The sequence below is a fragment of the Nilaparvata lugens genome, chromosome 1 (assembly GCF_014356525.2).
Source record: "Nilaparvata lugens isolate BPH chromosome 1, ASM1435652v1, whole genome shotgun sequence".
Lineage (NCBI taxonomy): Eukaryota > Metazoa > Arthropoda > Insecta > Hemiptera > Delphacidae > Nilaparvata > Nilaparvata lugens.
Window position 1 is genome coordinate 19,000,337 of NC_052504.1, and position 14,466 is coordinate 19,014,802.

At 34.5% G+C, this 14,466-nt stretch overlaps 1 protein-coding gene across 1 annotated transcript; it reads left to right on the forward strand.

Annotated features, from left to right (window-relative positions):
• The first annotated feature begins 191 nt into the window (after positions 1-191).
• On the forward strand, positions 192-12,514 carry LOC111049404 (DET1 homolog). Its single transcript, XM_022335458.2, has 4 exons — positions 192-1,301; positions 2,973-3,256; positions 4,617-4,823; positions 10,892-12,514. The coding sequence occupies exons 1-4, from the start codon at positions 336-338 to the stop codon at positions 11,079-11,081; spliced, it is 1,647 nt and encodes a 548-aa protein (XP_022191150.1). The 5' UTR covers positions 192-335; the 3' UTR covers positions 11,082-12,514.
• The last annotated feature ends 1,952 nt before the right edge of the window (positions 12,515-14,466 follow it).

Here is a 14,466-nt window from a genome sequence, read left to right on the forward strand (position 1 = left end):
ATCTATTCTAGCATATTGCCATATTACAGTTCAACATAATTATTATAATCTTCATAACCTTTCAACTCGTTTCCAACCCTAATCATAATCTCAACCCCATTCCAAATTGACACCTCATATGCATTTTTAGCCATTCATTCCTTATTCAGGTTCCCTGTTCAAAGCATCACATTCGGAATTCAAAACGAAATGTAGGTTTTTAGGTTATGTTTATAATAATATTTTGGTTTTATCACTGGTGGTTTTAATGATGATTTTTATTCTTAGTTTTGTGAGTAAGTAATTTTTTCAATGTTTTGTTTAGTGCATAATTTTTTTTACCAATTCTAGCAAACATGAAAAGCAAATACAGTATTAAACAACGGAAAGTTCCAGCGCAAAACGTCATCAATCGCCTATTTATCCGCGAAACATTTGGCGTCAAAAAACCAGGCACACATCTACATTTCGCCAGATCATTTCATCTAAACGTGTTTCCAAATTTTACAATAATCAACGTTGAGAAACCACCATGCTTTCTACGCAAATTCAGCCCCGACGGACATTACTTTGTAGCGTTCTCATCGGATCAAACTTCTTTGGAAATCTATGAGTATCAGGGTTCATCAGCGGCTGCCGATCTCATCCACGAATGTCAAGGAGACTATATTGGTAATAAAAACGATGAATGGAGTGAGTTTGTTCGAAACCAAGTGTTTTCGAGGTTTTTTAAGCCTAAATTCACGGTGAACGTCGCCCAAAGTGGCGAACAACTAAATCGGGAATGTAGTCTGTTTACGGACGACGGCAGATATGTGATTGTAGGGTCCGCAGCATATATCCCAGAAGATTTGCGACCTCATTTCTATGAAGTATACACGAATAACGAAGCAGTGACACCTAATCCTCGGTCTCCACTTGAAGATTATTCGCTCTATATAGTGGACCTACATTGCGGCAAACTGTGTGACACGCGTGAACTTAAAGTGGACAAAATATTTCTGTCACACAATCAGGGAATCTACCTGTACGGTGACACATTGGCCGTACTTTCTGTTCAACATCAAACTATACATATTTTTCAAATAATTGATGGTATGTTCATAGATGTAAGGAAGATTGGACGATTTTGTTTTGAAGATGACGACTTTTTGATATCAAATGTTATTTCATGTGGAAGAAATTATCGGCCTTTTCGAGAGGAAGCAATTAGTTCGTTAAAACATAGATTGCTTGTGTTTTTATATAGGAGAGCTAAACAGATATGTGATGAAACTGGGGACCCCCTCGAGATTCGCAAGTTTTGTCAGTATTTTGATCAAGTAAGTTTGTTATGCTATTTTCACTTATTTATAGTTATTGAATTCGATTTGGTATTGTCTAAATCACTTATCTATTGGCTCAAATTGACATACTAAGTTACTTTTGATTGTAACACCAATATCAATATTCAGTAAGTAAACTCAATTATTAGATTACGGTACTAGTGTAAAAATGAATCACCTGTTTATTGAATTTATGGTGTAACTATTCTAACTAGTAAATCAGATTGTTCTTATAAATTAGTAGGTACGACAATACCAAGTTGTTTTCATTCAATATTCAACACTGAAATTTATAGTCAATTCCATTATGTAAATAGCAGGACCCAGGGACGCTTCATGATAAACATAAAATAATAAGGTTCAATGTCAACAACAAGATGAAATCGAATTTGTTGTTTCATTTTCACACAGATACAGAATGAAATCGTAATGTAACTATAAGTATAGCAGATATTTACTACAATGAAAACCACTACCCGTTAAAGTACAAGAAAAAACAATAACGTTTAATACCTTTACTGAGATTCACGGTATAAAGCCAGTGGAAATAATAGGACGGCATAGTTGCCAAGTTTCTTTTTTCACAACCTTCTATAGTAGATGTGATTCAATTCATTCCGCTATATCTGATTGAAATTATTGTTGATTTTTGTTAATAATGCTCAATTCTACCACAATATCATATTCATAATTAATAATAATCATTCCTTTTTGTCATTTTGTCAGTATTTCGACAAATACATAGACATCGCCAGGTTCATACAAAAATATCACAAAACAAAACTATAGTTATATAATAGTAATACTACCGTTATTAAATAAAGCTAAACAATTATAAATGAAAACAATAATCAAAGCATGACATAAATAACATTCATATTACGTAACAATGAATAACAGATCATATGCATATCAGCTACAATTTGACTTCGTGAAATCCCATCTGCAATTACCAAGTAAGCTAATATCACAATATTTGTCTTGAATATCATTTATCTTCATGATTCAATTGAAAATTATCGTGAACAAATTTGACACTAGTATGGTAGCTCATTATTTCTAAAAAATGATTTGGCACTGTTGCAGAGTTGGAAAAGGATATACCTATCTGCTCAGTCTTTTCTCCCATAAAGAACGGCAGAATGCATTCAAGCACAGATACGAGCCTAGCAAGCTAAGCCCTCCGTGTGTGGTTCGATTATTAGGTAGGGGTGTCCGGTCTGACAAGATCTCAAACTATCACGCAAACTGAAAACCGTGTTTTGACTTTTGAGAGACTGGTGCCCGGTTTCACCAAGCTCGGTCAAGACATTTGGACATGGTCAAACCGTCTCCACTGGTCAAATAAGCCACTAACACCGGCTATACTTGACAATGATCAAATCTCAGCTATATACGGCAAGAGTCTATCCGGCAAATGGCATATGCAATGGCATTCAGGGCAAATCAATGTTAATCAGGTGCTGACTTTAATCGTCAGGTGAAACGTCAATCACAATACTATATCACATATCAATCTGTTTGTATTTTTTTGTAAGTTGATAAATTTGTTTGAAACCTTGTTTAATTGTACTTGCAACATTCCAATAATATTTTTTATGACTGTATTAAAAAAACAGGCTTATTCATATCTGTTTTGTGTTATGTATTGATTTGATGTGATTTCAGTTGGCCAGCCTACGCATGTGGAAGATGCAACTGTTAGACGAGTCGCATCTACTGCTGAAGTACGCGTGCGAGGATGTGGTGACCCTGAAGGCGACCGAGCCCAATTCACAACCATGCTTCTTCGTCGTCTACAACATGCTCACAGCGCAGGTGCTGGCTGTATTCGAGAACACATCGGAAGACCTGTTGCACATCTTCGAGAACTTCTGCGACAATTTTCGCAACGCGCGTCTCAGCCAAGAGTCCAAACTCACCTGTTCGCCTTCAAATAACCTCTATGCTAGGTAAGTCCAAGTCAGATTGTCAGTGGAAATGATGGTACAAATGAATAGACACGTTTCATATTTCCACAGCCTTCTACAGTAGATAGCATGATTCAAGTCATCCCGGCTTATCTGAATAAGGCTCGGTATAAAAGCCTGTTAAATTTTAATCATGATTAAATCCACGAGAACCAATCAGAGAAGGTTTTTTCTGAGAAGAAGGATTCTCTAACTGGTTCTCATGGCATTTAATCGGGATTAGAAGTCAACATACTTTTATGCAACTGATTGATAATATTAATAGTTGATTCTTGCTTATAACGATCAATTATATTATGTTTGTCAAGAGAAAATATTTTTCTATGATTCAATAATAAATTTTTATAATCACAATTAAATATTTTGGTTGTTGTATTATAATTCTATGTGCGGAAAGAGATTCACAATTTTGTTTTTAGAGTATTTTCTCATTGTATTATATTTCGATTTGTGAGTCAATCAATCAATTTATTGGAAAAATGAATTCAAAAAAATATTGTGCAGTATTGAGTCCTGCTAAACCCGTAGGGTTTTCAGCAGTAGATAAATGAAATATAGCCTTATATATAGGCAGTCAATAAATATGGAATAATTTTTGGGGATGTCTTGCATCACAGCTATTCAGTAAGAAAGGCGGTGGGATAGGAAACGTGACAACAACGCCTACCTATAATTTCTACTGACTTTATAACATGAATCTTACTATATTAGCTTTTCGTCTCTACTTGTCCTGTGTATAAGCAGTTGTGATCAATAAAAAGAAACAAAATCAATTGATAAATTCAGAAAATTAAATAAATTACAGTTGCGGTCTCACAAGTTGATCCCTGGACCGATTTACCACTTCCACAGCATCAAGACGCTACTATGCATAGCAATAACATTTTATCAATCAGCGGAGTGTTTGTGAGCTATTTATGTCAACAGCCTAGCACGCCGTCATTTTATAATTAAGAATACAGCAGTCAGACTTGAGCTTATTCCAACTTTTACTGCCCCCGCACCGAAAAACTAGGAATTCTCTTATTAGACCATATTTATAGTAAATTAGCAGGTAACCCGTGCTCTGCAAGGGTATAATTAAAATCTTGGCGAACTGAGAACTTGATCTTCTGAAAATAGGCCTATAACCATCCTCGGTGAATTAAGAATCTATATGCAAAACTTCAAGTTAATCAGTTGAGTAGTTCAGACGTGTTGATGCGTCATTCGTGAATTTCCTATCTCCTACATGTATAAGGCGATTCTTTCCTTTAATAAATTATATTATAAATTTTGAGGAAAATCCAACTGTTCTTTGATTGTTTGTGTTTTTAACGAACAATGTTTGAATTTGATACAGACTGGCGCAACAGCGTTTCAAGCAGACGATAGTGAGCGCTCGCTTTGGAGGCCATACGGAGGCTACAAAGAGGATGCTCGCACAGCTACCGATCAGCGCCCAGTCGTACACGAGTTCGCCCTACCTCGACCTCTCACTCTTCAGCTATGACGACAAGTGGGTTTCGGTCATGGAGAGACCCAAGGCTTGTGGCGAACATCCTATCAGGTGATCAAAATTCAAATTCAAATGCATTTATTTGCTATAAAAAATTACATACAAATCAATAAAATAATTCTCTATTAAAATATGAAACTACTGGCAAAGAACAACTTGTGCAAAGACCAACACAACATAATATTATTATCAGTGAAGTGAACAACTATAAGACTATTTTTATTACTACCTATTTACTTTGAAATTTCAATGACAAAATTTCATTACTACCTACTTACAACTACAACCTATTTCGGATTATGTGTAACCTTATCTAAATTTGGGAGTGGAATAGCACAAGGTTTCCTTATTTTTTCTCTCCCCATCATTTTGTTGATGTACTTATTGTAAGAATCAATGAAGAATAAAGAATAGAAGAAAAGTACAGTACACAGTTTGCATATCGGAAAAAATAGTAGTTCAAAAAATATAAGCTTATCTCAGGGTTGAAACATAGTGGAAAGGCAGAGGTACAGCGTACAGGTTATCAGAGAAGGTAGCTGAGGGTGTTGAAAAGTAATGCATTTATTCAAATGTGTCCAAGTGGAGCGGCGATGGTAGAGTGTATTGGAGAAGGTAGCTGAAAAGGTGAAAAAAATTTGTTTTTTTCCTCCACCTACTGTTTAAAGTAGCCTACTTACTTTACTCCCTGGAACATAACGATAAAGTGTCAATTTTCACTCTTGCGGTACTAAAAAAATAATAATAACTCTCTAGAGACTAAAAGTAACTCCATTTAAATAACATGGGAAGCATCTCTATTTTAAGAACTTACATTGGAAATAGGTTGGGAGGTCGAAGCTCAGATGAGGAAACATAATAGAGTTGTCTGTCATTGAGCCAACTGGATTCAACCATAAATTCTATCAACTCATCGAATATATGTTTGTATGATGTAACATACTTAATATTAGTAGACGATAAAAAATTATACATATTTTAAAATATTTTATTCTATTCAAAATACCAGGCAACAAAATATTTTTCATCTGTGATTCAAATCTGAAACGCGTGAACTGGAGTCAGCCATTGTTGATAGTCGGCCAGCAGATGATTGTTACAACTTTTGCCAATAGATAGCGCAATCGGCAGTGCCAACCAACCAGATGGCCGGATTCTAGTTTCTAGGTTATGTTGCAAAAGAAAACATTGTCACCAATAACGTGAGTTATTAAAATTATTTGATTTGCAGTCTCTATAAAATGTAGGTGGAGGAAAAATGGTGTGTACATCACGAGTGAAAAATGCTTTTTCTCCCTCAGAGAAATTGTTGAACTCGGCTTCGCCTCGAGCTTCAAACTTTCCCCTCAGGGAGAAAAAGTAGTACTTTTCACTCTAGATATACAAATAACTATTTTAAGATTACATCTTGTAGACTCCAATTATGGAGTATGAGGCAAGTCAGGTTTATAGTTAAAACATCTTATAGTAAGGGGTCATATGCACCATCTACGTTTAACGCTAAACCACGTTAACTTGTAGATATGGTTGCATTCATCACGATATGTTTCATACGAGGTTAAAATGAACATCTGACATTTCTCCGTTTAAACCGAGTACCAGCTACCTTCTCTGATACACTCTACTTCAATATATTTTTACCAGTAAACTATAAATTGATCATTTATTTTCATAAGGTTAGAACAAAGTGTAGCAGCGAAAGCAGAGTGTAGCATAGAAAGTAGCTGAGAGTGTTTTAATAATGGATGTCTACAAATTTATATCTGCTTCCTTGTATCTTCAACCATTCCTTCGTCGCTCCAATATGTTCTCACACATTGAATAGTAATGCATTTTTTAACACTCTCACTTACCTCCTCTGATATATTCTACTTCAAGATAGATGATACAATTTACACCAGTAAATTATAAATCGATAATTTTGTCCATAGGGTCAGAACATACTGAAGCGGCGAATTTAGAGTGATTCAATGATTTTATCACAGCCAGAAAATACATACAGTAAACTAGGCCATGTCCTTAAAATAAAATTACAAATAGAATTACATTAACAATACATAAATAAAGATGATGAAGTCGAGTGTATCAGAAAAGGGAGCTGAGAGTGTTTAAATAGTGCATGTATCTATTCAGATTTCTTGTACCTTCTACCATAACTTCATCAACACTCAACAACGTTGTCAAGGGACTTAATGTAGTATGTTGCTTGTTCGTCGACACCAGGAAATAGTTGAAAAAGAGGTACTGATGAAAGTATATTTCGGATGCTTCCGCACTGTGCTATCCTAAGGGATTGCATTGTGGGGGAATCTTAATGTGGCGGAAAGCCTGCTACAAAAGAGAATAATTATACTTGGTGCTCACTACATTGAGATTTGCAGACCAATATTCAGAAAATTACAAATATTAAATCAATTAAAATCACTCACAGGAGGTAGTATTCGTTTTTTCTATCGTAGTTAACACAGCTCAAATAAAAATCTTATCTTTATCTCTCTGATAGCTGCGGTGAGATTCACGATATAATGCCAGTGGAGTTCGTACTTGTCACGTTTCCATTTCTACGGCATTCTGAAGTAGATAGATATGATTCAAGCTATCCCGACAAATCAGATCTGATATCAATTTTTGATACTCGTTAATAATGATGAATCATATCTCAAATATATTAAATTTACAAAAGAAAAAAATATTTTCATGATTTAACCTTCCGGCAGTCGCGCTGTTGTAAAAAGTATAACAGTGTCAGCTTTTTTGGCTGCAAAAACTATTGAATGGGGTGGTGTCAGTGAATGAGTCACCTATGCATTCGAAAACTTTTCCCCCATCACTCCACTGAGTTGCAGTATCAACCGAGCAATGGTTCAGTCTTTAGGTACCATTTAGTCGCGACAGTGCATAAGTCGCACTGTGCATTAAGATAGGGAAAGACTGTAAACGAACCAATAACGCAGAATTGATGGCTTTGCTTGATGTACCTTATTGGGCTATGAAATGGTAATCATCCAAATGTTCATAGGCGTAAAATAGTCCAAGAAGATGGAAAAGTAATTATACAATGAATTGATATGTTTGACAGTAAACAGAGTACATAAGACTTGGAAAATTGGATGTTGTAAGAAATACAACACGCGACTGCTCGTGTGATTGAGTAGGGCGCGACTACCGGAAGGTTAATGGAACATTTCCATAATAAAGATTGAGTATTCCGGTAGTTCATTATATTTCTTCATACCATATACAAACGGTTTGGGAACCGTGCGGATTTGGAAAAGAGTAGTGTTATCAACTTCGTCTAATTACAGAAAAGGATAGCAAACCAACTTCAATCAGATGCTGACTTCAAAACGTGAATCTTACTATATAATAGAAGGAATTTCAAAGTTCATCTATTTTTGTAAGCTGGAGAGTGGACAGTATTATAATATGTGAATGACAATATTCATTGAAATTTAATAAATTGGAGGCTTGAAAGTTTATAAAATAACATTCAGGGCCTGACCACATATAGAGCGATCTGCGATCGTATAGGTATCTAAATCCAAGGTATATATTTAATAGCTATATAATATGTAGATATAACAATCAAATACCTTTACAGATCGCTGATTAACGTGAGCAATGATCTTTGCTTGGTATATGCTATCTTGTCTGTTGTTCAAGTATAATATTATCTCATAGTATACTGTATCAATATCAGTAATGTTAGCCTCTAAAAAAGCTTGACGTGTGATATGCTGCAGGAGTACTGCTCCTCTGTTGTAGTTTTGTATAATCAACAACAGAAGAAGAGAATAATTCTGTGACTAGACAAATCAGATCTGATCTTAGTTAATGAATCTATGTGAATATTTCCTATTTTAGTGATAATAATGTGAAATATTTCTTCTATGTTCGGCATTGAAGCATCAAAATTTAAAAATCTACTTTGTGAAAATAATTAAAGGACTGAAAACTTTGTGAAGTGAACAACTACAAGGCTTAACCTATTTCGTACTATGTGTAACCTCATCTAAATTTGGGAGAGGAATAGCACAAGGTTAACTTATTTTTTCTCTCTCTATCATTTTGATGATGTACTTATTGTATGAATCAATAAAGAATGCTTGTTAATAATAATTATTATTTATAATAAATAATAATCAATTATATTCTATTCATCAGTAAACTACATCTTCATTATTTGATAATAGGCCGACATTTGAAAGATGTCGTTCATTATTATAAATAATGATAAATTATATCTCTAATATATTTCATTTGTCAAGTATATTGTATTCTCTCATGGTTTAATAATACATTTGAATAGTTAAGATGAAACAACTTTCCGTTTTTCATACTATTTCTACACAGATTACAAGCATTTTGGCAATGGTGCGTTGTTGAAAAAGGATAGAGCTACCTGCTTTGTCTAATGACAGACAAGGATACCAAATGAATGTTAATCAGGCTCTGACATAATAACTTATTTATTTTTTTATTTATTCTTCAAAACAATTACATATACTAATATAGGTTGAATAGGCAAGAGCAACAGGCCTAACACAAAACTATTCTACTCCCAAATCTTATAAATAGTACAATTTCCAAAAGATTGTTATATTTTCACTTCTAAGAATTAGAGTCCGATCCTATGTTCGAAATAAATAAATTAAAAATGTTGAATGTAGAAGGATGAATCTCTAAATTAGAAACTGATATTATGTAATGCCTGTAACCTATTCATGTAATGCAGGTAAGTAGTCTACCAAACAGAAAATTTGGATTGTACTTTCAAACATGACCTCCATAAAGGTGACTTTCAAGTTTTAGCTCCATCATGAGCTCCTATAATGAATGAACAAGAATGAAGAAACCTTCATGAATCACTGAAAACTTGAAAAAATTGGTTATTTAGTAAAAGGTAAACCCAAAAATGATATAATAATGATCATAATATTCACATCTGAATCTTGAATCTTACAATAAAGAAATTTGTCCAAGTTTTTAAGCTGATTTAACATTACAACACCATGGACACTGCCTTCTGCACTGAAGTTTCATGGTGCCTGTGATCGGAATGACTGTGACTGTGAGGTCGTTGGTCAGACCAATGCAATAAAATATTTAGGTGTGATTGTTGATGAAAAGCTTAACTGGTCTCAGCATATATCTATCATAAAAAAACTATCTGTTACTCGTCCTGCGAAAATTCTACTTCTTAAATAAATTTCTCCCTTTAAATGTTCTTAGGCAGTTATATTTTGCATTTTTTGATCAAAAAATAAGTTATGGAATTTATTGTTGGGGCTCCACCCATATTTGTCACTTGAAGCCATTGATAACGGTGCAGAAATCGATAGTCCGTGTTATAAAAAGAAAGGGTAGATATGAACATTCTTTTCCTCTATTCCAGTGCCTTGGATGTTTGCCTCTTAGTTATATGTATGTGTTCAAGGTCCTGTGTATGTTCTTTGTAATGTCTGGAAACGGTGGTCATACGTTGCCCAGGGATGTTCCCAGCTATCAAACTAGGAGAGTGACAGCTGATCTACTGAGACTTCCCAAATTGTATACCACTTGTTTCCAGAAATCGTTTGTATTTCTTGGCCCAAGTTTTTTAATAACATCCCAATTGAAATCAAGAGGGTTCAGAATCAACTGGTTTTCAAAAAAAGAATTCTTAGATGGCTCAGAGGTCTTATCCCTGACCATTTAGAATCCTTATTTAATGCTATTTCGTAGTTTAAATGTAATGTTGGTGGCTTGCAATAAGCATTAGTAAGATGAGCTGTTATTGGAAAGTGTGCTAGGTGAGTGAATGCGAGAGTTAATGGTTGTTAGTCTTCTCTTTCTCTTTTCTTTTTCTTTCTCCATTTATTCATGCATTCCAAATTAATTAAAGTGATATTCATTCCTGCTTGCAAACGTATTGTATACCTCCAGCAAGTAGTATTTTTTATTCCAATTCACAAAAAATTTATTCCCAATAAAACATACCAGTATTTATTTTATTAATCTTCCATTATTTTTTTTATCTTACTGAGCTGTGTGTTTTTGTTTTTCTTATTGGTTGTGATTGTAAATATTGTGAGTTTGAATAAATAAAATTTGAAATTTGATTTTGGATTGTATTGCAGATTCTATGGCCGCAACTCGGGTCTGCTGAAGTTCCGCATCAGCGCGGGGCTTTTGGGCCGCAGCGCTCCCCCTGCAGCACGCCGCCTGGTTGCATTCACTTTCCACCCCACCGACCCCTTCGCTATCAGTGTGCAGCGCACCAATGCCGACTACATTGTCAACTTCCATATACGCCATACGCGATGCTGACCAACGCCCATTGTGGAAGTGGCCAACGTAGTCATAATGGAGCAGCAATGATAGAGAAGCTAGTCAAGTTGAAAAAGGATAGAGCTATCTGCTTTGTCTAATGGTAGACAAGGATGCCAAACCAATGTTAATCAGGCTCTAACTTAATAATTTATCCATTTACTTTGCAAGTAACCGAGAAGCTTGCAAAGAGGGTAGTCGAGAAGGTTGCAGAGAAGATAGCTGAGGGTCTTGAAAGGTGGAGCATGCAGCATCTTAAGGCTGTGCAAAGGCTAAAAATAAACTTTCTACTTGTGATATTTTTCAAAGTTTTTCGATTTGTATATCATCAAGCTATCAAAATGAAAAAGTTTTCTTAGGAAAACATTTTTTTCTGATCATTAATTTTTGAGATATGAGCGCCTAAAGCTTAAATTTTTGGGACAGAACATTTCAAATTCGGTAAGAGATAAATCCATGAATTTGGAGGATAGATTCTTCATGTTATTGTTGATCTAGTAAAACAAAAATGTTTCTAAAAATATCAATTTCCAAGATAGTTATTCAATTTACTAAAAATAACTTTCTGTTTAGTTATTTTTGTTAAATTGAATAACTTTTTCAAATATTGATATTTTCAGAAAATTTTTGTTCTACTAGATCATGAATACCATGAAGAATCCATCCTCTAAATCTCATGGATTTATATCCTACCAAATTTGAAATGTTCTGTTCCAAAAATTCAAACTTCAGGCGCTCATATCTTGAAAAGTAATGATCGGAAAAAAATGTTTTCGCGAGAAAACTTTATCATTTTGATAGCTTGATGATATACAAATCGAAAAACTTTGAAAAATATCACAAGTAGAAAGTTTATTTTTAGCCTTTGCACAGCCTTCGCCTTCTCCGTTTCCTTCTACCCTCCACCACACCGACCCGTTCGCCATATCAACTTGAAGTACCGACTATATTCTCAACTTCCTCAGGCTGCTCTTCACAGACTGATGACATCAACTCAGCAAATTGTGTTGATAAATGTTGAAAGAAAATTGAAAGTAGTTGCTATCAAAAAATAGTGGAGCGGCGATGGTAGCGGGTAGCAGCGAAGGTAGCAAAAATGGTAGTCGAGAAGGAAGCCGAGGAGGCTTCTATGCGGGTAGCTGAGAAGGGATCCGAGAAGGTAGTGGAGGAGTATTTCCGGGTGTTGTTGTTTCAACTATAGATGAGTAAATTGCAATGATAAGCAATCAACTCACTTATCGGATTCACGCGATATTCACTTGTATTACATATTGATTTATCATATTACTTGTATAATTATGTATTTTTATCATTGACGAATAAATAATAATATAATATTTATAAAATTTGCAACTTCCTTATTCCTATATTGGAATAATGTGCAATAATAATATAGAGATGATTTCAATGAAATAAAACTATATTTTTCCGAATTTCTATTGCTTTTTAATAGCCACAAATCCACTTCATTAGCCACATTTGAATAGAAATAAAATATTTGGAATGTTTGTTGAATGTCTCTGATATTCTACTGATAAATCGTGTGCAACCCATTCTGGAGATGAACAACAGTCTGATGTCACAGTCGATCTGAGAAGCGAAACTTTGAAGAAATAAAATTTCGTGATCCTTTCCTGCAATTTGGCAGAGTTATTTTGCATGACAAAGCTTCAGAATGGGTCTCGCTCTGTGAAGTCTTGTGAAGGGCGCCGTTTCCTTTCATGAGAGCCAAACAATTGAAGGAATTCGAAAAACTTGTACGACAGTAGGAAAGTTGCAAGTGGACTTCTGCAACAAGTCACCGTTGAAAAGGGTGAACTTGTTGGCAGCGAAAAAGTATTCTATTACTAGTTGAAAGTAATTTTCCCTGTCTCCTACCACTATTCAAGAGCGATGTAGATACTCTGTCTTCAGAATATCCTGTTTGGCTTCAACTAAACTTAATCATTACAACTATTTACAATTGAAACTTATACAGTATTGTATTTCATCATGGCAAATTGATAATTTCATTGCAACGTAATTTTCTCTATGAATACTCCTCTTTCAAATTGAGTTAGCATGACTGTTGTCTTTCGAGATGTAAGTGAACTCAGTTCCTACTAATGTAAAATACTAATCATAATATAGGCCTATCTCATAAACAAAAGGAAAAAATAAACTCATGTATTGCATTATAGCAATAACTGAAACATCTGAATCAAGATGATTATTTTCAAAGCTAGAATGAAAGTCGAATCAAAGTTAATTAGTTGAAATAATCTATCAACAGGATAGAGTACTATGATGCAAATTATGTCACATTCTCTTTGATACAAGGTGATGTAAATATTGAAAACGACAAATTAATTTGCACTTAAATCACCGTTTTACTATAGTGATTTCCACGTTATAATGATAATGAAAAAGATATTATAACAGCGTTGCCGATTCTCTGCGTTATCACAGCCTTCTATAGTAGAGAGCACTCTCAGTATATACGATATAATATCAATTGATAATTCTAATAATAATTAATTACATTTTATTCACCAAAGATATTTTTTTCAATACATTTTTATAATTTTGATTGGATATTTTGGAGATTAATAATTATATTTCTAAATGGCCCAGGAACAATCTGACAACTTTGCTGAGCTAGAAAAGGATAGACCTATCTATCTGCTGTCCAATGAAAAGACAAGGACTGAAACACCAATGTTAATCAAATGTTGACTTTATAACGTGGACCTCTCTATGGTAGGTAACACTACAGAGCAAATATAGCATAAAATATCTTCTTATTTTTATCATGAAATAATCTTTTTATGCTATCTTTTCTCTATGGTAAAACTGAATTCACTTTATAACGTGGACCTCACTATAGTAACAATGTAAACTCAATTAATTAAGATGACGAGAGGTTCATCAGGTTATACACTTTTGATGGTGGAAATTTAATACTAACCATAATTTTTTATTCTAATGATCGTAAAGTAATGTTAAATTCCAGAAGTACGCGTATTATCTCTCATGAAGGAATCTCTCATGTAGGCGTAGCCTACCGTAAGTTTCGAAAAAACAATGGAAACATGATTCTTCTGGAATGAAGTTTTACAACGAATAAGCTCTTCTCTTGCAAAGATTCTTGCCAGTTGATGTGTTATATTCAAGACGGAGCAAAAACTTGATGAAGTCGCTCTCCTACAAACTTAGAAAAGCATGCACTGAGAATGAGTGAGATGGAAGGATTCGGTTGCCGGCGAAGAGAAAAAGGGAGAGTAACAACAATAATAATGAGGACGTGTGGTATGGGGATCTGATATCGAATTATGTAAACTTCGTCTTTCGCGAGATAATGCTGGAAGTTTTCAGCAGTCTGGAGAAAAGTCAGCCTCTTGATCGA

Bases quoted from the DNA above. Each gene is read 5' to 3' on its own strand.
- LOC111049404 (XM_022335458.2), top strand. From the start codon at position 336: ATGAAAAGCAAATACAGTATTAAACAACGGAAAGTTCCAGCGCAAAAC. The intron at 1,302-2,972 runs GTAAGTTTGTTA...ATGTGATTTCAG, and splicing joins TTTGTCAGTATTTTGATCAA to TTGGCCAGCCTACGCATGTG. The intron at 4,824-10,891 runs GTGATCAAAATT...ATTGTATTGCAG, and splicing joins TGTGGCGAACATCCTATCAG to ATTCTATGGCCGCAACTCGG.